The sequence below is a fragment of the Trichosurus vulpecula genome, chromosome 6 (genome assembly GCF_011100635.1).
Source record: "Trichosurus vulpecula isolate mTriVul1 chromosome 6, mTriVul1.pri, whole genome shotgun sequence".
In the NCBI taxonomy this organism is placed as follows: domain Eukaryota; kingdom Metazoa; phylum Chordata; class Mammalia; order Diprotodontia; family Phalangeridae; genus Trichosurus; species Trichosurus vulpecula.
Genome location: NC_050578.1, coordinates 167,934,598 through 167,959,487, shown reverse-complemented (window position 1 = coordinate 167,959,487; position 24,890 = coordinate 167,934,598). Strand labels below are relative to the sequence as shown.

General features: G+C 34.9%; 1 protein-coding gene across 2 annotated transcripts in view; it reads right to left on the bottom strand.

The window, feature by feature from the left end:
* Positions 1–24,890, bottom strand: part of PDS5A (PDS5 cohesin associated factor A) — a 165,412-nt gene that overhangs the window by 35,312 nt on the left and 105,210 nt on the right. For both annotated transcript variants that reach the window (XM_036762868.1, XM_036762869.1), the window contains 7 exons: positions 23,045–23,160; positions 21,034–21,139; positions 14,149–14,309; positions 11,626–11,749; positions 10,621–10,779; positions 9,443–9,511; positions 8,007–8,143 (listed from right to left, as the gene is read on the bottom strand). In XM_036762868.1, the coding sequence (XP_036618763.1) occupies positions 8,007–8,143; positions 9,443–9,511; positions 10,621–10,779; positions 11,626–11,749; positions 14,149–14,309; positions 21,034–21,139; positions 23,045–23,160 (872 nt within the window). The remainder of the gene's footprint in view (positions 1–8,006; positions 8,144–9,442; positions 9,512–10,620; positions 10,780–11,625; positions 11,750–14,148; positions 14,310–21,033; positions 21,140–23,044; positions 23,161–24,890) is intronic.

Genomic DNA, 24,890 nt, shown 5'->3' with positions numbered 1-24,890 from the left:
AAAAAACAATTTAAATTGACTAATGAAACTGGAAGCATGAAATCCCTCCAAACACCTGTAAAAATTCTAGAGCTGCGGAACCCACAAAATAGCAGAGGGAAACAGGTCTCCAGCCCAGGAGAGCCTGGACGGTAGCCGGGAAGAGGTCTATCGCACAGTGTTGAGAGCAGAGGGCAGCCCAGCATGGGCCGTGCCAGGACATACCAGACCCAGAATCAGTCAGCTGGAACAGGCCTTGGGGCCATGAAACAGTGAGCTGTGGCAGTTACCAGACTTCTCAACCCACAAACACCAAAGAGCAGGTTAAGGGGAAGCTGTGGGATCGAGTTCAGAGCAGTCCGGCTGCCAACTTTGGAGTTGGAGGAGGTGGTGCAATGTCAGCTGCTTCCTGAATCTCTGGCTCAAATCTAGCAGCAGATCAGAGCGGGAGGGCAAGGAGCACTTTGTGGGCACAAAGGCAGATTCTCTTGCTGTGCCCTGCTTGGATCTGAATTGCGGTCCTGGTTGGCGGTTCTTGGGGGAGGAGGGGCATTGCTGTGACAGAGCCTGGGGTGATGGTGGAGTAGAAGTAGCTCTGAAAACAGCAGTGCTTGGACCCTAAAACTTGGGACAAAGTACTCTCTACTCTACAAGCAGTCATATCCTGACAAAAAGCTCAAGGGTCAGGTGGTTGGCTGGGAACATGAACAGGCAGCGAAAACGAACTCAGACTCAAACTCAAACACTAGATTCCTTTTTTGGTGACAAAGAAGAGCAAAACATACAGCCAGAAGAAGTCAATAAAGTCAAAGAGCCTATATCAAAAGCCTCCCAAGAAAGATATGAATTGGACTCAGGCCATGGAAGGGCTCAAAAAGGATTTGGAAAAGCAAGTAAGAGAAGTAGAGGAAAAATTGGGAAGAGAAATGAGAGTGATGCAAGAAAACCACGAAAAACAACTCAACAACTTGCTAAAGGAGACCCAAAAAAATACTGAAGAAAATAACACCTTAAAGAATAGACTAACCCAAATGGCAAAAGAGCTACAAAAAAACAAATGAGGAGAAGAATGCCTTGAAAGGCAGAATTAGCCAAATGGAAAAGGAGGTTCAAAAGACCACTGAAGAAAATGCCACCTTAAAAAATTAGACTGGAGCAAGTGGAAGCTAATGACTTTATGAGAAACCAAGATATTATAAAACAGAACCAAAAGAATGAAAAAAAAAATGGAAGACAGTGTGAAATATCTCATTGGAAAAACCACTGACCTAAAAAATAGATCCAGGAGAGATAATTTAAAAATGATTGGACTACCTTAAAGCCATGATCAAAAAAAGAGCCTAGACATCATCTTCCAAGAAATTATCAAGGAAAACTGCCTGAAATTCTAGAACCAGAGGGTAAAATAGAAATGAAAAAGAATCCACCGATTTCCTCTTGAAAATGATCCCAAAAAGAAAACTCTTAGGCATATTGTCCCCAAATTCCAGAATTTCCAGGTCAACAAGAAAATACTGTAAGCAGCCAGAAAGAAACAATTTGAGTATTGTGGAAACACAATCAGGATAACACAAGATCCAGCAGCTTCTACATTAAGGGATCAAAGGGGCTTGGATATTCCAGAGCCCAAAGAGCTAGGATTAAAACCAAGAATCACCTACCCGGCAAAACTGAGTATCATGCTCCAAGGCAAAATATGGGCTTTCAATAAAATAGAGGACTTTCAAGCTTTCTTAATGAAAAGACCAGAGCTGAATAGAAAATCTGACTTTCAAATACAAGAATCAAGAGGAGCATGAAAAAGTAAACAAGAAAGAGAATTCATAGGGGACTTACTAAAGTTGAACTGTTATGTTTACATTCCTACATGAAAAGATGATGTGTGTAATTCAGGAGACCTTTCTCAGTATTAGGGGAGTTGAAGGGAATATAGACAGAGGGTACAGGATGAGTTGAATATGTAGGGATGATACCTAAAAAAAATATAAAATCAAATTAAGGGATAAGAGAGGAATATAATGAGAGAAGGAGAAAGGGAGAGATAGAATGGGGTAAATTATCTCACATAAAAGTGGCAAGAAAAAGCAGTTCTGTTGGAAGGGAAGAAGAGGCAGGTGAGGGGGAACGAGTGAATCTTACTCTCATCGGATCCAACTTGAGGAGGGAGTAACATACACACTCAATTGGGTATCTTACTCCACAGGAAAGTAAGGGGAAGGTGATAAAAAAAAAGGGGTGGATGATAGAAGGGAGGGCAGATAGGGGGAGGAGGTAATCAAAAGCAAACACCTTTGAAAAGGGACAAGGTCAAAGGGGAAAATGAATAAAGGGGAACAGGAAAGGATGAAAGGAAATATAGTGAGCCTTTCACAACATGAGCATTGTGGAAGTGTTTTACATAATGATACATGTGTAATCTATGTTGAATGCCTTGCCTTCCTAGGGAGGGTGGATAGGAAGGGAAGAGGGGAGAGAATTTGGAACTCAAAAGTTTTAAAAGCTATCTTGCCCTACAAGAAAGTAAGGGGAAAGAGGATGGGGGGGAGGGGGGAGTGGGGTTAAACAGGGGAGGGCTGACTGGGGAGTGAGGCAATCAGAATATATGCCATCTTGGAATGGGGGGGAGGGTAGAAATGGGGAGAAAATTTGTAACTCAAAATCTTGTGGAAATCAATGTTGAAAACTAAAATATTAAATACATTTAAATTAAAAAAAAGAAACTGGAAGCATTATTTCTGAGAGGAGGCAAGATGGGAGAAGAAGCAAAACTGATAAAAGTAGACAGATTTTTATTTTTATCAGTTTGGCTGTGAAAAAGGAAGGAGGTATGGGGCCCAAGCTTATGAGGCAAGAGTTCTAGGATATTAGCAGAAAAAAGACCTGGATGTATTTGCAGGGAGTAGAAAACAAGTCATTTGGATAGGAGGGCAAGATTACAGATTAGAGACAAAGAGGGGATAGTATGAGGATAGTCTGCAGAAGGAGACAGGAAGGGATGAGACTGAATACAAATAAAGGGGTCTGTTTTGGTGAGAAATGTTGGGTTTTCAATAGTTAGGAAGTAATGGAGGAGAAAGGGGGGGAATGATGTCAAGAGGTTTTGAGATGTACATTAGAGATTAGGGCGAACGGCCAATATTTTGTCAGTAAAGAATGAAGCGAAGTTTTCTGCTGAAAGAGTGAGAGGATAGTGTTGACTAAGAGGCATTTTTAAAGAAGAGAATGCAATGGAATGCTACTGCAAAGGAAGGAATTATCAATAGGAAGAATATAGAAGAATATAAACACACTTTTAAAGTGTTTTAGAAACCAGCAAAACTAAAAAAATAAACAAACCCCAATACAGACACTGACTTCAGCTATGTAAAAATAGATTTAAAAAAAGCAGCAATCTCAAAAGTCACTTCCTTCAGGAAGCTTTTCTCTTCCAACAGTCTCAGTAGCTAGAGCTCCCCAGTTACTTTTTAATTAATTAATTTTAGTTTACAACACTCAGTTCCACATGTTTTTGAGTTCCACATTTTCTCCCTCTCCACCCCCCCGATGGCATGTAATCTGATCTAGGTTCTACATATATCTTCACATTAAACTTCTCTTCCCAATAATCAAATTGTAAAGAAGAATTATTACCAATGAAATGAACCATGAGAAAGATATTTAAAGAAGAGAGCAAATAGTTTGCTTCAATCTGCATTCAGATTCCATAATTCTTTCTCTGGATGTGGATAGCCTTTTCCATCATGAGTCTTTTGGAGCTGTCTTAGAACCCTGCATTGTTGAGAAGAGCCAAGTCTATTAAAGTTAGTCATCACAGAAGCAATGTGTCTGTGGTTGTGTACAATGTTTTCTTGGTTCTGCTCCCTTCACTCATCATCAGATCATATAGGACTCTCCAGGTTATTACGAAGTCTGTCTATTCCTCATTTCTTATAGCACAATAGTATTCCATTACATTCATAAACCACAATTTGTTTAGCCATTCCCCAATTGATGGGCATCCCCTTGATTTTAAGTCTTTGCTACCACAAAAAAAGGCTGCTATAAGTATTTTTGTCCATATGGGTCCTTTTCCCCCTTGTATGATCTCTTTGGGATACAGTCCTAGAAGTGCTATTGCTAGGTCAAAGGGTATTCCCCACTTTGTAATTATTTTGCATTTACTTCATATATAGTTATATGTGTACACATTATTTGCATTGAATAAAGTTTGAGCTCTTTGAGGGTAGGAAGTGTTCTCGGACACTTACAGGACCCTGGAACACAGTGTGTGCTTATTAAATATTAAATATATCCCTCCCTATTTTACTGAGGGTGGGGGTGGGGAGGAATTGTGATGGCTGTGAGACAAAGAATGAACTATCAGTTTCACATATTAGGTTGGTTACTTTTGCTGGACTCCCCTTCACTCCTACCCTTTAAAAAAGATGTTATCTTTGTTAAAAGGGATGGCTGGAAGCGGGGTGGTGGTATGGGGAGGAGAACATATTCAGAAATAAAGGAGACAAAAACAAAAGATATCGATAAAACTTCAAAATTTTTTTTAAAAAGCAGCAAAAAACTGACAAACCAAGAAGTACATTACTGCTATCTAGTCCAAGTAATATGCATGTTTTAATTTCGCTTAGTTAAATAACATATAAAAATCCATTCATATTAAGTACCTACTATATACCAAACATTGTGCTAAGTGCTGGTGATACAACATGAGGAAAAAGATAGTTAAAGAGCCACTTTCCATTTGTAAACTACTAAGTAAAAGTCTTTAAAAAAAAAAAAAACCAGGTTTAACTTCTGATGGCAAGGGAATAAGTGAATAATAATTGCATATGGGGGGGGGGGGGGGGCGGGGCAGAGCAGGGGCCCCACAGGAAGCATTAAAGAAACGAAAACAAAGTGGATATCCACAGATTAGGGAATGACAAATATTCAAGTATTTAGAAAACAAGTGAAGACTGTTTATAAACTCATGCATAATAAATAAAAAAGAACACGATATAAACAATAGCTTCAACAATGTAAACGAAAAGCCTTTTAAAAAACTGAATGAATGCTGCATAATTATGTATGTTGTAGTACACTACTGTAACTAATCTTCCCAGAAAAGAAATGAGGTAATCCACCTTATGATCAGAAAGTGAATCAAATGAACCAATCATCAATGAGCATTTATTAAGCACTTATTCATTGTACTAATAAGTATATAAAGACAAGTCAGACAGATTTGCTTAACCTTTTGTTTTTCTTTTTCTGTGGGAAGTTTTTCTGGGGGTGGGGGGCCCCAGGGTGGAAAACTGTCCTTTGGTTCTATGATATCTGGTACCTAGGCTCTTTCTTGATGTCTTTTAGCCAATTCTAATTTTCAAGAAGTTTTTTCAATAAGGTTTTGTACCTCTTTTCATAACTTCCTTGCATAGTTCTCATTTCTTTTCCCATTTTCCTCTACTATTTCCATTTATGTTTAAAATTTTTTTTTGTTTTTAAAAAAACCCTCTAGGAATTATTGTTGGGTTTGTGACAAATCGGCATTTTTTCTTTGAGGATTTGCTTGTTGTTATTTTCAAGTCATAGTCTTCTTCTGTTTGTGTCTTGAGCCTCCCAGTCGCCAGAGTAGCTCTTTATGGTTGGGTTCTTTTTTTTATTTCCTCATTCTTCCAGCCTACTTCCTGACTTAAGACTTTATTTTAGTCCTGGGCTCTGCTTACTTTGTGGGGTGGGGTGCGTGGCATTAGCTCCTGTCCTTTTACATACTTCTGCTGTTTTCACAGCGCAGTCTGGGGACCTGCACTTTTTCAGTGCTCCCAAAGTACTGTGACCTGGGAACAGGTTTTTTCACTGTCCTTCTCATCTGAGTTCTACAAGTTCTTGATCCAGGTTTGGATGTAGCTTGTTTGTGGTTGAGTTTCCATAGACTGCTGCTGGACTCAGCTACTATTAGCCAGCTAAGAGGCTCTACAATGGGCTAAGAGAAGATTCTGCAGGCTGAGAACCACTGGCTCCCTTTTGGTCTTTGTCTCCTGTCTTGGTTATACCCTGCAGATTTATATGCTGAGCTAAAGGTTAGAACTGAGCTCCTACTCTGCCCCTGAGCTCAGACCCACACAGCTATGTTTCTTGAACTTGTTCCTTAGTGCTCAATTAGGGCTCTGTTAGCTCATGACCATTCCTCTCCACCCTGTAACCAGGTCAATGGAGACAGAGCTGCCAGATGGCACACTTTCCTGCACCCAGCACTAGTTCAGGGACCTCCTGGGAACTCTTTCTACCCCTGTGCTTCTTTTTCTGGTACTCTGTTTTGGTCCCCTTTTTATTCTGGGATGCTGGAATGCTCCAGGCCATCACTGCCACTAGGCACTGCCACCACAGTGTCTGAAGTCCTCAATATAGCATTAAGTCAGATGAGTGGGCAAAGCTGATATGAGCAACTTGAAAAAAGATAAGGGTCTAGATATCAAGAAAATATGAGGGAAAAAAGAAAATAATTTGGATGATGCTAAAAGTCAGAATAAAGAAAATTAAAACTTGTGATCTCAAGTAGTAAAACTATATCCATTAACTTGCTCTCTAAAATATTTTTTATAACTAGATAAATCATGGTAATCTAAAAACTGAGTTACAAACTCTAATTTTAATTACTTCTGTAGTAATTATTTAATGCAATGATATTTTGTTCATATAATTAATGAATGTAGGGGCAGTATGGCAAAGAAGGTAAGAGTGCTGCACTTCGAGTCAGAAAGTCAGAAACTAACATCCTGTACTTGAAACTTGATGTTTGTGTGAAGCTAGGTCAAATGTTTAACCTCTATTTGCCTCAGTCAATTAGGTGAGGTACTTCAATTGATGCAAAAATGTTACTGCAATTTTACTTTGAAATAAACATTTTCATCTTAGCCCATTTCCCCCACTCCTTTTAAAAAATGCATGGAGTTAATGCAGCTTGGTCCTTTGAGGTATTCATAAATTCTAGTCCTTTTAGTGCTTAATACTATATAAAACATTTCCCAGCTATGTGAGCTTAGGTAAGTCAACTAACTATTACGAGCCACTAAATTGTTGTGAGGATCGAATGAGATCCTTGAAATATTACTGTCATACAAAGCTGGTCCTATACCCGGAGTTTGTCATAATGATAGACTCACAGATCCCTATTTTGGATGTGTCATTTTATTTCTATCTTTGATTGATGACTAAAATTACCTTCTCATTCATAACTACAAAAAACATAGCCTTCAGTGTTTCTCTGATACTTTGAAAATGACTTTTTAAAATACGGATCCATCAGGAATACACTGTTGTTTTATATGTCTTATATGTTGTTCTAATAATATTTCCCACCAAATTGCTACCTAGTTTTTTGAGCAGTTTTGTTGACTGGTAAGTCCCTATGCAGGGATTTGCATTCTTAGCTTTGCTCAACACATATATATATATATAGTTCTAAAGAATGGTAACTAAATTTATTCCAAGAGTCTACTTTTCTGTTTTTTAATCCAAGGCCAGAAAGTTTGATAGTTACTATTTTATACTATAACTCTAGGTCTGGCCAGATCATTCCTTTCCTTTCTTACCTGTGTTCTTTATCTTTGATATTCTTGACCCACTACTACTATATCAAATTAGCAGATTTAAATTTATGGAATAGTCATCTTTTTTTTTATCGACTAGGCCAAGGCATTAAGGCTTAAATTTTCTTTCCACATGGTGTGAATAGGATATAAAGCTGGCTCTCTCACACGTCAATACATTCCTAATCACTTACATATCTAATTGCACAGAATGCTAAGACAGACTAAGGAACATTCTTCACAATTAGCACAACCTATTCCATTGACAAGTTAGACAAAAAAAGATTCTATCATATGTTTGTCAATATATAGTTTATTAACAAACCACATAATAAAAATCTTAAGGTCCATATTCTCTTCCACAGTCTTAGCAGCAAATATATTCTACAGTTCATTTTATAAGTTTTATAGCTTTCAAAAATAATGTAGCCAACAAGTCCGAAATGAGAAAAAAATCTTCACCTGATTCTCTTTTGTTCCGTCAAGTCGCCCTCACTAACCAGCATTGCTGATAATAACCGAAGAGTTGAATTGGCAGACTTAGACTGGTTGTTTTTCATCCCCAATAGCCATCGTACCAGAAGCTTAATTGCTTGAACCTATAAAATATGAAGAAGCTACAATATACTGCCACAATAAAGTTATTACGGATAAACGCATCAAAACTGATTTTTGTTATTGTCACCTCAGTTTTGACAACTGCTTTGTTTGTCCTTATGACACAATTTTTCATAAATCAGGGGCATTGTTTTCAAATCTATGAAAGAAAGGGCCCCAAAATACTGTATACAATGTTAAAGATAATCAATGGTACTAGCAATTTTCACTGAAATTATTTTCTTCCTAACAAAGGAGGTTTAAATCTTGAAGTTTACAATAGAGAAATATATGATGTAAAAAAAAAAAAATCAAACAAAAAGCCCCAAACAAACATATATATATAAAAAAAAAAGGAGAAATTTTCAAAGGCTCTCTTTCTGTAAAGGAAAATGATAAGTTTTATTCTACCTCAGAAAAAAAACTGTTTCTAAGAAGCTACTTATCTTTAGATTAAGTAGTTTAGGTGGGTCTTCATTTATGGAAGAGACCAAGAGCAACTATAGTTATTAATGGTTCAACTTCAACGTGAAATTAATATGTTGAACAGCTTCCCATGGGGTTATGCTGGACTCAATATTGTTTAGTATTTTATCAATGATCTGGATGAGGGAATTGAGAGTGTGCAGATATGCAGACTAGAAGAGATTATCAAGGGAGATTATATAATCTATACCCCAAAACAATCCCAAAGGTGAGGGAGAGAGACCCAAAATATTGGGTGTCCCTAGTGCTGTAGCTAAAGTTTAAAACTGCACTAAGGCTCTGGGGACACCTAATGTAGGTCCCTTGACATACCTTTGGGACCCCTGATTCTACAATCATTCCTTTAGTAAAAAAAGTTGAGTGGAGGAATTGTTCATAAAATCAGAAGTTCACACATATCATTGGAAAAGAAAAAATAAGCAAAATGATTTCCACAAGAGAGGATGACAAAAATAATTTTAGATGTCTAGAGAAAATTAATATGCAAAACTATTAAGTATTCAGGGATTATTTCATCTGTTTTAAAATGGAATATTCCATGGAAAAATGCTTATATAACGAATCAAATCTTATCTGTGAATAAGAACTGATCTTTGACAGGGCTGTCCAAAATGGGGCCAAAGTGCTATTTTATGTGGCCCGCCTACAAGCATAGAAATTTACATAAATGCTTTAGTAAATGAAGCGGAGCTACCACAGAGCTCTCACTAAAATGGCAAATCAAAATATATTGTCTATTGTTTCAATAAAAACCTAAGGCTGCACAGCCCTGATCTCTGACATAGGGGAGTAAGAAATATAAAAACAGTGCTTACTTTGGCTAGTACTTCTGGGGAAACTTCTTCATCTGGAGACCATAATTTCCCATTCTTCTCACCTGTTGACTGTAGATATTTGAATAAATTTATTTTAGAAGAAACATTTTCTAGTGTTTTGCTTTATCATGCTCCTTTAGCTATAAAGTTATGCCCTTTGAAGTTAGAGAACTAAAAGGTCCTTTATTCCTGAAGTTTTGGTACTCCAACTTGTGGATTTAGGTAGCAAGTAGTATACTAGACAGTCCAATTACTTTCCTGCTCCTATGGCCTCACTTGGCAACAGTGATAGGCAGGAATAAGACAAGCCATCACTCTCTGGTTGCTTCAGATATGGATATCTTCAGTCTGAGACCCAAGTCTTATTTGTCTTCCCACATTGTGACGGTTTCATTTGGTCCCACCCCCCCCCAAAAAAATCCTTCTTTTCCTGATCAAAACACTTCATGTTAGGGAGTAAGTACAATATGAAATAGTGAGCTATTCCTAGTTTTTCCTTCAGAATAAAGAGAAAAAGATAAATTAGTCAAACTCAATTACAAAGAAGATATCTGTAAAGATGTGTCCATTTGACAAAATTCTTTAGTTTGACTTATAAATTTGATTTTTCACACTAAGAAAGGATTATTCATTTTAGAAAATGACTCACTGAAGAATTACTTCTCAATAATGATCTCTCACTTTATTTAAAATATTTCATTTTTAAAGCCTTTCAAGAGCACTTCTATTACAATAAATGGGGATTAAAGATGTATAAAAAGAACTTCCTAAGCTCAAGTAGATTTATTTCAAACAATAAGTGACATAATAAAATTTCAGCACTATGAGAGAATCAGAATAGTCCATGAAGCTCACTACAAAGAGATCTGACTTTACTTTCTTTACTCTCTGACTTGTTCACCTCATTTTCTTCTCAATCAGTAGGTTCTGGGTTAAAAGCCAACCTTGATTTGTAGAAGGTATTCTGTAACTAATAAGGGGAAAACTGGAAGAGTAACACCAATATAGACTATTTCAAAATGATGGCACAATCATGCAAGGTAGCATATGTAAAAGCAATGATTTGATCCTGTTTTTAAAAATGCACTATCAAACAAGATTTTCGTATTAAAAAAATGAGCAATGTGTGACTGAAAAATTAGAAAAGGAAAACATTTTTTAAAAAATTACACACTCACCCTGTCATTCATTAGAAGATCTTTCACAATAAAATTTGCTACTACAGATTTCATTGGGGAAGCAAACTGATCTGGTGCTAACATGGAAATATGGCCCAAAGAAACTAATGGGGTTATAAGCTGCTCTGGAACATCAGCATTCAGACTTCTACTGAGAGGCTGGGAAAATAAAATAGAAATGAAAATTTAATGGCATAATAACTAATTATCAGTGCAATGTCGACATACTCTAGAGGAGGATGGAACAAACCAAAATCCTCTTAAATTTTCCACAACAATTTTCTAATATGGATACAGTTTCTTAATGGCAACCAAATAAGAACATGAATAAACGAAGATTAGTTCTCTTCCCCACTAAAATTTAATAAGACAAAATAAATGCATAGAAGGCACATGGAAACCTTTAGAAAAATATGTTTGACTAAAAGAAATAAAGAGAGAGAGATTATAATAAATAGTGCAGGAAAAAGCTCTTACATCATTCAACGCCTTTTGCTCCCTCCAGCGTTGCCCAAAATGCCAAGGTATTCTACTACAACTGGCATATTCTGCTGGTGGCACAGCTAGAGGCATTCTCACATTCCTGGGACATTTGAAGTGATTCTGACTCTTAGGAAATGTGACTCATTATTCGATAAGCCAAACACATCCAATTTATGGTAGTACAGACTGAACTGTTTGGGAGTAAACAAGAAACTAATCCAAGGATAAGAGGAACTGGTTTCCCAGTGGCATCATCTGGCCTTTTAAATAGCGAGAACAAAGCTAGTTATATAAATTCACACTGTGGGACTGTGGACTCATCTATAAAACTTCTAAATGGTCAGCCTAAATTTAAGATAGTAGCATTCATAGTATGATATATTTAAAGGAAAGGACACTGCCCCTTCAATAAGCAAGTATTCTATTTAGATCTGCAAAGCAAGGTAAACCTCTAAAGCCAACAAAAGTCAACAAACCATAGTGTAAAAAAAAAAATACAAAAACCCTGTGAGCTATACATACCTCAAAAATCTGTGCAAGCTGTACTTCTTTATTTGTGAATATGGCATGGATACAATGGACAGCTTGTTTTGCTTGGTGTGGTGTACCTCTCTTTGCTTTTTGATGTAAAATGGGAATTAAGGTGCTGCAAATATTAAAGTAACACTCTTAAAATACAGGAAAAGACCATACGCTTTAAGCAATTCTTTTAACAGGATTTCTGCCATACCTACTTTTAAGCATGATATCCACAGGACCTGAGTCTTGAAAATAATCTGTAGAGTACAAACTATTCTTGACAATTCCCCATCCCACCAAAAAGTTATGACTTTCTAGAAATTTCTTATGAAATGAACAAGCTATTTGAGGAGCTTGGACAATTACTGATCTAGAATTCACACAGTTTCTAAGTTGCTAAACAGTCTCCAAAAAAAAAAAGATAATAATAAAAAAAAATTACAGATTTAACCAGTTTGAATGTCTATTTCTTTAACTCTGTGTTATTTTTATGGTGTCAAAAAGATGTGTAGATCTAACATTTTTATGAGGAGACTGAGGAACTTAAATGTTGATTTTAAAATTCTTTCAAATAACTTTTAAAAATACAAAACTAAATCTTGAAAGTTTGCATCAAGCCCAATTTTTGATCTTTGAAACTTCCACCCAATACTTCCCTTAATCAGGATAGATATATTCAATTCCCTCAACTAATCTTCAAAGGTCATCAACTTGAGGTTTTTCATCATCTTGGTTGCTTGCTTTTGGATCCTATCCCATGACTGTTCTAAAGTGTGCTGAACAGAACTGAATACAACACTACAAAAGTGTGCTGGTAAAGCTGGAGTGCAGATTGACCATCATCTATTTTATACATGGAACCTATTTCACTTTTATGTCAAAAACAAACTATAACCTCCCTAGTTCTTTCTAAGAATACACAGAGGAAATCTGTACAGGATAGGAAAAATTTTTGAGGACAATGAGGGATCTATTTTCAGGCTATAAGAAACAGTGTACCAAATATTTAGATAAAATGATAGTCTTTGTTTTTATCCAAAAAAAAAAAAAGAGAGACCAAAAGACCAAAAAAATAACAAGTATGAAGCTGTTGGGACTACTTTCCTAACTCTACAAAATCTTTATGAAGATAATCTACATCAAGGTTACTGTTGGTAAAGACATGAAATACGCTACGATCAGATCAGGCAGGCTTTTGCAAACGATACTCCTATAATAGACAACATATTTAGAGCATCTCACTGTGCTCACTATTTGTTATCTCCTCTCCTTTTTACTGGCTGCCAGGCTACAGCTGTAATGCACTCTATCCTCACTTCATCTCCCAGAATCCCTCTCTTGCTTTAACCTGTGGCTTAAGTATCATTGTCCACATACATTCTTTCCTGATCTTCTCAACTTCTAGTGACTTCTCTTTCAAGCTGCCTTGTATTTAAATGCTTCATATTTATTTATTCTCCTTATTTTACATATATTTATATACATTTTTGCAGTTTCACCCAGCAGAATATAAGCTTGCTATGAGTGGGGGCTGTTTTATTTACAGTTTTTGTATCCCAGAGCATAGCAGCACAGGACCTGTCACACAGTAGGCACTTACTAAATGCTATCACAGATCACTGATTGATTTGCCAGATCTTACTGATTCTACTTCTCTTATATCACACCCTTTTCTTTACTCTTCTTTCACATAATAATCACCCTAGTTCAGGCCCTCATCACTTGTCCCCTAGCCTACTACATAAGCCTCCAAATTTCTCTCCACATAGACTCTTGTCCCTCATCAATCCATTGACTATCAAATATATAAATTCCTCTGTATGGTATTTAATACCTTTAACAATCTGGTTCCAGCCTATCAAGTATGCTCTAAGGGACTAAATATTGGTGTTGTATTCCACCTCTAACACTCACTAGATGTTGTTCATGGCCAAGATGTTTAAATGTCTAAGTCTTAAATTCCTCATTCACAATTTGTAAATAATGATTGGGCTACCTATTTCACAGGATTATGTTACAGAAAACATTTTGAAAAGCTCAAAACACTATGTAAATGTGAATTACTTACTATTCACAAAATATGACAACCTGTGGAAGCCCTGGGATGAATGGAATGGGCATTTGATGCGTTTTAATTAAAGTTCTTTATAAAATGGCTTTTATGCAACTGTTTTAGAAATTACTCTTGCAATTATTTCTTTTATTTATTTCTAAAATAAGAATGTGAATGACAATTGTTAAGCTTCAAATGCATGATAATAAAGAATAGAGAAGGTATGGATAAATAAAAATCTAATTTGCAAAAACCCATTGACTTGTTATTTCTTCTGGCTAGTCAGCTTTTGATGCAAGTGGTAACTGAGAGTAAAACTGCAAAAGGAAAGAAAGAAATCTGCTAAATAACTGAGGCTAACCTACTGTATATGTTCACACGTAGAAAAATGGGAGAAGACAATAAGAAAAATTATGATTTAGTCATATGCTAGCGGTGAAGCTTTGGAATACCATATTAAGAAAGCAACTCACGATCTTATTTGTGGAAGGTCTGTTTCTATTTTGTGTCCTGTATTCCTAAAAATCTGTATGGCGGCTTCTGCTACTTTGTCATCTTCCATTCTGAGGCACTGCAGCAGGGACTCATACGTCTCTGCTGAGTGAAACGAGGTAGGATGTGTGAAAGATAGAACCTGTATGACAGACACAATGCTTCATGAGCATGGACAATAATAAAAATCCAGAAAAAATGTATTCTACAGTAGAGAAGATTAAAAGCTAAACAATTCGCTTAATTTTTAGCAGTACCTTTAACAAGACAGATATTCAAATAACTTAAGTGGTGACATTTTGAAAAGGCTTTTAACTGTAACATAGCCTCTCAAATGTTTTATGCACTTTAATCATGGCAGGTAAAAGCATAGTACAGTATTAATTTTCTTGCCTATGATAAAAAGACTTGAATGAATAAAATAACTTGTTGACTTTCACATTTGTGTCTCTTGTGCTCACCACAATACCTGCTTTGCACATAGTTAGCACATAACAAATGTTGCTTCTTTATCCAAAATATCACCATCACCATCACCACCCAAGTGAAGCACCGTTGTAGTGTACAGAGTGCTGGACATGAAATGAGGTTACATGCTGCCTCTTGACACTTACCACCTGAGTGACCATAGGTAAGCAATTCAACTAACCTTCATCTTAGTGGAGTTATCTGTTTAATGGGGATAAAACCAGCAGAACTAACCTCCCAGGATTGTTTTGAAATACAAATGAGTTAAGAGGAGTAGAGTACTTTACACATGTTAAAGCACAATTTATATGCCAGTTACCTTTGATTTTTAATGTGATATTAAACTTTTAAATATTTTAATTTTAATTCAAGGAAGATAAAATGCCACTGGATGTCTAATCAGCTATATACAAAAGAGGTGTGTTTGAAAAACCTGTAGATGATTAAATTTAGAAAGGATCAGTTATTTCACAAAGGAATTTGGAAAAGCGGTTGGCATTTGGATAGGAAATAGATTTAGGCCCAATTTTTATACTAGCTACAACAGTGAATTTCAGTGGGATGATACAATTAAGCATTAAAAAACCTATGAAAAACAGAAGATGAAATAGTCGATTCATCTCAACTGTGGAGTATTACAAACCAATCCTTGCCCCACCCCATCCCATTCAGCAAACAGAAGGAATTATTAGAAACAAAACAGATTTAACTATATCAAAAAATTGAATTTTTGCTCAGTTTTAAGTTTTGCCCAAGAAATCAGCATGAGTAAAAAAAAAGAAAACTGGATATCTAAAATACCTAAGGAACTGTTTAAAAAAAATCCATGAAAGTATCTCTCACCCAATATACAATAAAGCATCAAAAGAACAGATAATTTCCAAATGCTGAAACAAATAGTTGATTTTAGATGCTGAGCCTCACAAATAATCAAAGTGATGATAAGTCAAACAACTTTAAGTTACTACTTCACATCCCTCAACCTGGCATAAATGAACGGAAGCAATAAAACCTCAATCCTGAAATAGCAACAATTTGCTGCTGGTTGAACAGAAAACTTATGGAATATCTTTGACACAATAATTTCTTTGTTGCCTGAAGGTATTAATGAAACAAAAAAAATAAATGTGGCACCTGTTCCAGGGAAGCCTTTAGACCTTGGAGAGTCAATGATAAAGAAGTAGCCTTTGTCAGGAAAATTTTTTCTGAGATCTGTTCAAAGATTTCTACAGCACCAATACAAACAAACCAACAAACCCAGAAATTATCTAAATGTCCAAACAAAGGGAGAATAGTTAAAAAAATTGTGGTAACTTGTTGTAATGTTAGTTATAAAAAAGATTACTGAGTGTGAGGAATGTAAAGAAAGCTGGAAATTCCTTTATGAAGTAATGAATATAAAGTGAAAAAAGCAGAACAAGAATAGAATAAAATACACATGAATTTCAACCATACTAGAATGAATAAACAAAGAATCCCTATGGAAATTTGGGGATTGACAGAAAAATTCTGCTATTTTAAGTGCTAAAAAATAATTTAAAATAATTATGAAGTTAAGTTTAATTATATTAATGTCCATGTTTTAATAAATCATAAAGGCACTGCTAAAATGATAGATCCCACATTAACTACAGGTAAGAATTATGAACATTAATACCATTATGAATAGCTTCCCATTCTAATATTATTTTAATAAGCTTTCCTATACTAAGAACAGTTTTAAATTAAATTTATTTTGCACAACTTCATTGTTGCATATGTATATATCTTGTCACTAAAGATATTAGTTATCTTGGACCATAAGAAATTATTTAAACCAGCTCTGCCTGAAAACAACTGCTCCAGGCATTACACAATTATCTTTCCAAACAAATTATAAACTCCTGAAGGGGACTGACCATATATCTTTCACATCTTTCTGAGCAGCTAATCTGGTATACTGTGAATCAGCAGACACTTAATAAAGAGTAAAAAGCTTTTCAGTTTCCCAATCACCATCTCACCACAAATAGCCCTGGGACGAGTTAATTACTTGTCATTCCTGTTGAGAGTCAATGTGCAATGAAGAGAAGATAGGGGAACAGGTGGTCCCTTCCGAACAAGCCTAATTATCAAGCTATCTGGAAAAGAAAAGTAAGTGTGGGAACTTTTACAGTCATTGATGTAAAACCTTCAAGTAGCTGACTAAAATGTCTGTAAACCAGAGCCTTGATTTTTACAAGTCATAACCTTTTTAGAATTGGCTGATCTGAACGATGGTGAAACATGGTGAAGTCTGAACACCTATTTTTTCTATTCTTCTCCAGGAATTATTACAGTAAACTGTTAATGTTACATTTCTGGTGCCTCAAAAATAACCTTTTCCTCTTGTCCACAGGAATAAAAATTAAGCATTAATGCTGCCCCATGAAATATATTTAATATCTTGGAAGATATTCACCTATCTCTTTGATACATAATAGTGCATAATGTAAGTTAGTTCATAGGTTTCATGTGCACGTACATCATAATTTGTCTGTTTTATTCACTAAATTATACATCTAGTTTTTGTTCCTACAAAATGTAGAAAAGATAAAAGTTTTTTAAAAAGAACTATTGGTACAAATGATCTCTTCTGCAAGGCTACAACCACTTGGGGGCAAAGAACATCTTGTTTCATCTCTGGCTTTCAAGATGCCTTACACATTGGCAAGTGTTTATTAAAAACTAAATTTTGCAAGTCAGAAATAAAAAAAATATAAAAAGATGAAAAATTTTCTAAAAAGCTTACTTGAGAGTACTTAATGCAAAATCAACTGGAGAGTTTTACTGAGATCAGTGAATAAAGTTCACTAACTAAACAATGATTTAGGGTTAGATGAATAAGTTTATGATGCTTAGGATCAAATCCAGTATTTGGCACAAAGCAGGAACTTAACAAATATTAATTGATTTAGAAAAATGGGACAAGAATTAGAAAATTTATTCATAAAACAATTGTCCTTACAATATTAAAATATGATTTTTGAGATTCTGACTAATCAAATATTTCAAATTATTATCTTTCAACAACATACCAAATTATGACATTGAAGTCAATTAAAAAGGCCTGAAATCCTAGATACCTTCAGTATTAAAAAAGCATCAAAGAGAAAACTAAATTAAAAAAACCTGAAAAGAAGTCTTCTGTACACATTCAATACATTTAATAGATATTACCATGACTTTGTTAAGTGTGAAGAACACTGGTAAAAATGTGCTTTACTATCAAAAAAGCTGGTGATCTTATGAAATCATTTACTTTTATACCTTCCATTTATATTTTTAGTCACTATTCTGAGTATTCTTTTTACTCATGATGCAGCACCAAATCTTACACAACTTGCCAACCTCTTGTCACACCTCCTATGAAGCAGCCAACAAAGTAAAACTGGTTTAAATGACCCCAACCAAAGAGCACTCGGTCATTAATGGTGTGCTATCCATTTGGAAGGAGTTTTAGTGGAAGGTCTCAGGAATTAATGCTGGCCCCTATGTTGCTTTACATTTTCTGACAATGACTTAAGTAAAGACAAAGATAGCCTAGTTACCACTCTTGCATATGTCACAAAGCTGGTAGGGTATACCTCACACGATTACTACCTAAACACGTTTACTAACAAAGTCAAGTCCAAAAAAAATAATCTTAGAATATGTTAGAATGGGGGACCAATTAAATGAATTTTAAAGGTCTACTTAAGAAGTTATTTAAAAATGCATGATGAAGGAGGTATGAAAAATATCTGGGGAGGAGGGATAAGTGAACTGCAAGTTCACCGTAGGTCAACAGGTTGATGTGAAAAAAAAATAAAGGTAACTCACTATTTGACTATTAAGTGTAGCAATATATCCAGAACAAGAGAGGTCTTGCTGTACTTTGCCCTAGTAGGACCTCATCTAGAACGTAGATGCTATAGTTTGGGAAGGTCAATGAGAAGCCCTATTAGGTCCAGGAAGACAGGATAGTGAGAGGGCTGGATACCATACAATACAAAGATATGCAGAAAAAACTAGAATATTTCCTTTGGAGAAGAAGAACATCTTAAGGAGTACAGGCTGAACATCTTTAACCATTTGAATGATTGTTATCTCTAATTATCATACAATCCCATAGACTACCCCATTCCTGTTAAGGAGAGAAAGGATATTGTCCACCAACTGGAGAATGGCTGAGCAAATTGCGGTACACAAATTAAAAAGAATATTACTGTTCCTTAAGAAATTAGAAAAGGGATAGAATCAGAAAAACCTTGGAGGGCTCATATGAATTGACACAGAGTGAAATGAATAGAAAAAGAACAATTTTTATGATTACATAACATAAAGGAAAACTACTTTGAAAGAATGCTGATCAATGCAATGACCAGTCATGACTGGAAGATGGAGCATGCTTCCTATCACCTGGCAACAGAGAAGGAGAATGAGATACACATTTATACACATGACCGATGTGTGTATTTTTTTTCTTAACCATACTCATTTGTTATGACAGGGCTTTTTTAGGGTGTTATGAGGAGAATTAAGGAGGGAGTGGGAAGAGGGGAAAGAGAGTAAAATGAAAGAGGGAAGAAAAAATAGAAATACCAATGAAATATTTCAAAATACACAGAAGAGAGCAGAAAAGTAGTTGGGAAGGAGACAAGCAGGGCAAAGTTGGAACTACCATTTCAAATTTAATACACTCTTTAAAAACCAAGCTGTGCATGAACAGATTCAGTGTCACATTAAAAAAAAGAAAAATATGTAGGCACCTCAACCAGCTTCTTTGGAGATGTGGGGTGCTATGGAAGTGGAATAAATGTACATGACAGAGTTTTAAAATATTACAATTAGTTCTGCTAAATGGCTTTTCTTCTTCTTTTTTATTCTTTGGTATATGGCTCTCTGGAGAGAGAGTAGATGGTTCTATTATGAAATACAGGTTATATAAAAACAAAGATATCAATAAAATTTTTCAAATAAAAAAAGAATATTGGACAGTAAACTTACTGGTACTTCAAGAAGATGTGGAATATATAGTATTAATGTTGAAAAGTTGTGTTTTATATATTTATAAACCTACAAATCCAGCAATTAATTATCACCTGTATAAGTCTCATATTTGCAAATAGCAAATAGACATTTCTGCACCTGGACCTAAGGTTTCATTGGTACAAAGAATTCCTAGTTAAGGAAACTCTTCCATCTCTGCAACTGACAGTCTTTGAAAGCAGCAACATGAAAAACTGAGAAATAAAGTCACTTGCCCAGGATAACAAAATTAGTATGTGGCAGAGGTGAGACAAAGCTAAGCTGTACTGTGCTTGGATATCCAATAACTTAAAACTCAATTTGTCCAAAACCAAACTCATTACCTCCCCATTCCCCAACCAGCTCCTATGGTTTTTCCTCCAATATTCTATTAGTGTTTTTTGGTGTAGTAAGGAGTGCTGAATATGGAGTCAGGAGACCTAGGTCTGAACATTGCCTTAAACCATTATGAGTTATAATATCACAAACAAGTCAGTTTCCTCATTTATAAAATGGAAATGATAATAACTTAGCACTTGCCTCAAAAAATTGTTGAGAGGAAAGCTCTTACTAAGTCATTATAAAAATGAGTTATTATCCTCCAAAGTACTTAGGTTTCTAATCTTGATGTATTTGCATACTCTCCCTTTCAATCCTATTTCTTGTGTGTCTACAAATTCTGCCTATTTCTTCCTTTGGATTGTTTCTCATGCCTCTCACAATCCCTTTATTGCTGTGACTACCTTAATGAAGGCCTACACCATTTTATACAGGGGTTATTGCCACAGTTGCCTAACTACGCTTTCTGCCCCCACTTTCTCTGGACTCTATGCCAACTCACATGTCACTGACAAATAACCCTTAAAATAAAACCCATCATTCCTTGACTAAGAATTGTTCAAAAGCATTCTATCTGGTGCCTTCCGGCTCTAAATCCAAATGCCGGAGCATTGCACAGAAGATGTTACAAAAGTAATACCTTTCTTTCCCATTTCCTTCCTGTTAATCCCTAATAACAAACATTTCCTCCTGACAGACTGGTCTCCTCACTTTGAACAAGCAATATTCACTCCCACATATAGCCTTTCTGTAGCTAGATTTATTAATGTTTCTCTGTTGATCAACGTTTTATTACAGTGTTTATACTTCCCATGTGCTTATTCTTTATTTTAAACTATTCTTGTATTTCGAATTAATTTCTTTGAAAGCTTTAAATTTACTTTAAATCACTCAGGGCAACAAGCAGAACTTTTACCACTTGAAATAAACATCATATAGATGCCTGCCAATATAACTGGTTTATAGCACTTCTTCAATATGTAATAATGACTGTTACCAATGCATGGAAACAAAATTCATAATAAAAATACCTTAAGTAGTTCAAGTCCTGCACGAATGGCTGTATCTGGACTCACACCCTCCTCTTCATCATCAGCAGTCCCCTCTATTGACTTGTTCATTAGTTTCACTAGAGCACTATCAAACAAGAAAGTCTACATTAGTTGCAAGTATCCCAAAACACTGAAGATAAAGTATTTAACAATGCAAATTTTAGGCAAATTTAAAAAAAATTTATAAGAGCAAATCTTAAGAGCAAAAATTAGATTGTTTCATTTAAATCAGCTGTAAATTTTACAAAATAATCTGCACAAATACTCAATAGATTCTTAAAACTAAATTTCTAACTAAATTAAAAATTAGAGGAAATTATATTTTATAATAACCTGGGTATTTAAATTATAATGATTAATTTCCTTTCATTTCCTTAGGTTTGTGAATGTGTTTTCTTCAGTTCTATAGTAAAATACTCTAATTCTATATTTCTTATCACTATTTAGTTGATGAAAGGCAAATTAACCTTTATAAAAATGAGACACAGCAATCAAATTTTTCTTTTAAATGTGTAACTGGCATACCCAAGGAATTATAATCCAATTTATCTACTATTCAAAGATTAATATAATACTTTCAATCAAAATTCAGCAATAGGAATGACCTTTTTTAAAAAATGAAGAATGTTTTTACTCTTTATCAGCTGTTTCTTGATAGTTTTTATTTAAAGAAGATATCATTTCCTCTTAGCTTATTTAATTGGTTTTGCTATCCATTTAAACTAAGCAAACTGTATTTTTATCATATTTGCTGAATTTTTAGGCCAAATTTCTTTTTAAAGATGTTATGATTAGTTGCTATCAGTAGATTAAAAAGAAGGTGGTATAATTTATACCTCAGCTTACAACATGGCCTTAGAGATAGCCTCAAACTTTATTTATTTATTCTCAAACAAAGTTCCATTAGCCATGACTAATGCGCTCTAGCAGCATTCTAGAATTTTTTGCTGAATCACCTCTATTTCATTAGTGTCCTTTGGATCAATTTACGGGACAGTAGCTTGGAAAGGTGACCTAATTTACCTTTATTGTCACTGATGATCAATGATTAGTAATTGCAAGGAAGAAATCTGGAAGTATGGGTTAGCAGACATTTCAAAGCAGTGGGTTAAATGAGCAGGAATGAGGATGGGAAGCTTAAAATAGAAGTTCTCATTATTTATGCTGGGAGCCCTCAAAATATGAGGAAGCCTGGCTATTAAGTCATAAGACCTGAGTTTGAGTAAGGGCTCTCAGACTCCAGGTGAGTCATTTTGTCGTTTGAGTCTCAAGAGCCTCATGTGCAAAAGAAGGATGACAACAATTGTACACCAACTTCAAAACCTTACAGAGCTGTTCTGTACACTTTAAATTACTAGAGAGCAATATAAGCGGTAGGAACTTATGTGTAGCATATCATTTAATTTTACCCATCAAGAATACTGATGAGTAAATTAAAGTTTGGAGAACATGTATTTAAGTCATGTTTTGATGATTATTTCAACATGAAGACACAAGATGGTCTATAAGGTTTCTTCCAATTGAATACTTCAGAGTTATAATGAAAATTGAAATCAGATAAAAAGAAAAAAAGCTTCAATTTTCTTGACTGAAGGAAAAAAAAATTTCACGGTTTGTCTCCTAACCAGGAAGTCTCTGGCTTAAAATAAAAATTAAAAGGAAAATGAAATAATATGGCTCAAAATCATTTAGAGAAATGTTAACATAGCTATAGTCTAATTTGTTAAATCAGAACTTCCCTGCTGAAAATAAACCTTGACTAAAATCATGAATGCATCTAGGAAGATATCTTCCTCAGGCAGTCCACAAATTCTGGATAGGCCCATATAAAAGGGAACTACTCTGGATTAAAGATAAGTCCACATTTGTAATTTAGAAGGGAAATGGACCTTTTTTGTTTAATTTTTACAAAGGGACACAATATATCCATAGCTGGTCACTGATTACAGAAAAGAATATTTATAGGTTAACAATGGATCTCCTAATTTACCTGATGGCTTCTGAGTCAATGTGCACAGGTGCAATTCTTTCCAAAAGAAATTTGACCATCTCAAGGAAAGGATTAGTTGGCTGCTTGGGGTTTGCAAGTTTCCGAGCTATTTCCCTCTGTTAATAGGAAACAGTCATGTCACAAACATAAAATTAAATAAGAACTTACCCTATACATCAAAAGCGTTTATATCTATAATTCAAATTCAGCAATTGTACACACTATATATACTAAATCTAGAGTGTATACTAAATTTACTAAATTTCTACGCTGACATGCATGTCATCATGGATGGAGGAATCGTGGCAGGGGTCTTAAAGGTTTACCTACTATAATCATAATTAAAAGTCCATTAATTTCCTTAGAAGAACAGGCATTACAGTTGAATAAATGTAGAAAAAGTTATTATTTACATGTGGTTTGTCTTTTTTCTAAAACTTTTAGCAACTTAAAATAAACAACTAAGGTTTTAAAGTCAGATCAGGCCAAGCATGACTGGCTGCTGAAGATACCAGTGTTTTAAAAACTTGTTTTGTTTTTAACTAAGGAATCAGTTCTTGTATTGTTTTAAAATATATATATATTATATATATATATTATATATATATGTGCTTGTACATTGAACATATTTCAAACAGTTATAATAAAAATTAGAACCACTTTTTACTATTGAAACTAGGCAAAAAAAAATTATGCAATTTAGAATAAACATTTCTAGTATTTTTTTGGAAATCAATCAGTTTACCGATTTTATTGTATCCCTAATAAAGTTTCACAAATTTAAGGTTTACTAGAAACCATATCTCCTAGCCTCATGTTATTATTACGAATCTTATTTTATGTGATAGTTACATATTGAATATATGCATTAGCTATTGTAAACTCAGTGGATATATGTACGCACATATAGTCTTTTTTCTCAAGGAACATACAATCTATTTCATTTTCTATAATACAAGAACCTGACAACCACTAACATCAAACGTCGAAAGCAAACAATTTCACTTATTTATACAAAATACCACAAGACGAATATATAAAATCTCTTCCTTCACATATTTCACCATCTCCATTCTCAAAAAACAAACACTTTGCTGGAAGTGATTCTCAACTTTGGGCAGGGGGGCGGGGTAGAGGCACAGAGGTGGGGGTGATTAAAGGGATTCAAAGGTAGTATGTACAAAAGAGGTTTTTAAAGAACCTGTATAATATGAAATCAAAGAATGGAACTGAATATATTCCTTTAGCTCAAATCTTTCCATGAGGAATTTGCTTATTAAGATGGACTACCCTTTTTTTCCATTAGGATACAAAAAGATTTAAACTAAAAGAGAATAAATATACATTTGCATGATTCCTACAGGTTGGGATATATGAAGGGACCAAGGGAATATTTTCTCTTTTCCTAGGTCTCCTTGCACTAGTCTTCCTTAATTATTTTGTGTCTTTCCTTTTGTCCTTGGCTACAGTAGTAGAAAGGCAGCTGGACTTTTAAGTGAGACATCAGAGTTCAAACCCTACTGATGAGAACTGGATGTGTGGCAACAGGGAAATATACCTGAACTTCACTTATAATTCCATCTGGGGTTATAATAATATTCTTCATACAAAATAGGAGTGTTGGAAAGAAGGTTATGGAAATAGGAAATATTATTATCTAATAGCGAAGTGTTAATTGCCAAGGAACAGGCTTGGAAAGTGGACAAAATATCAAGCATCAGAAAGGGTAATACAAGTATAAGACTATAGGGAGACACTAGAGCTTTGATGGCAAAGTGAGCTATGGATACAGCAGCTTTCAATTACTCCTTTCCCACAAACATGAAATTTAAAAGGAGACCCTAAA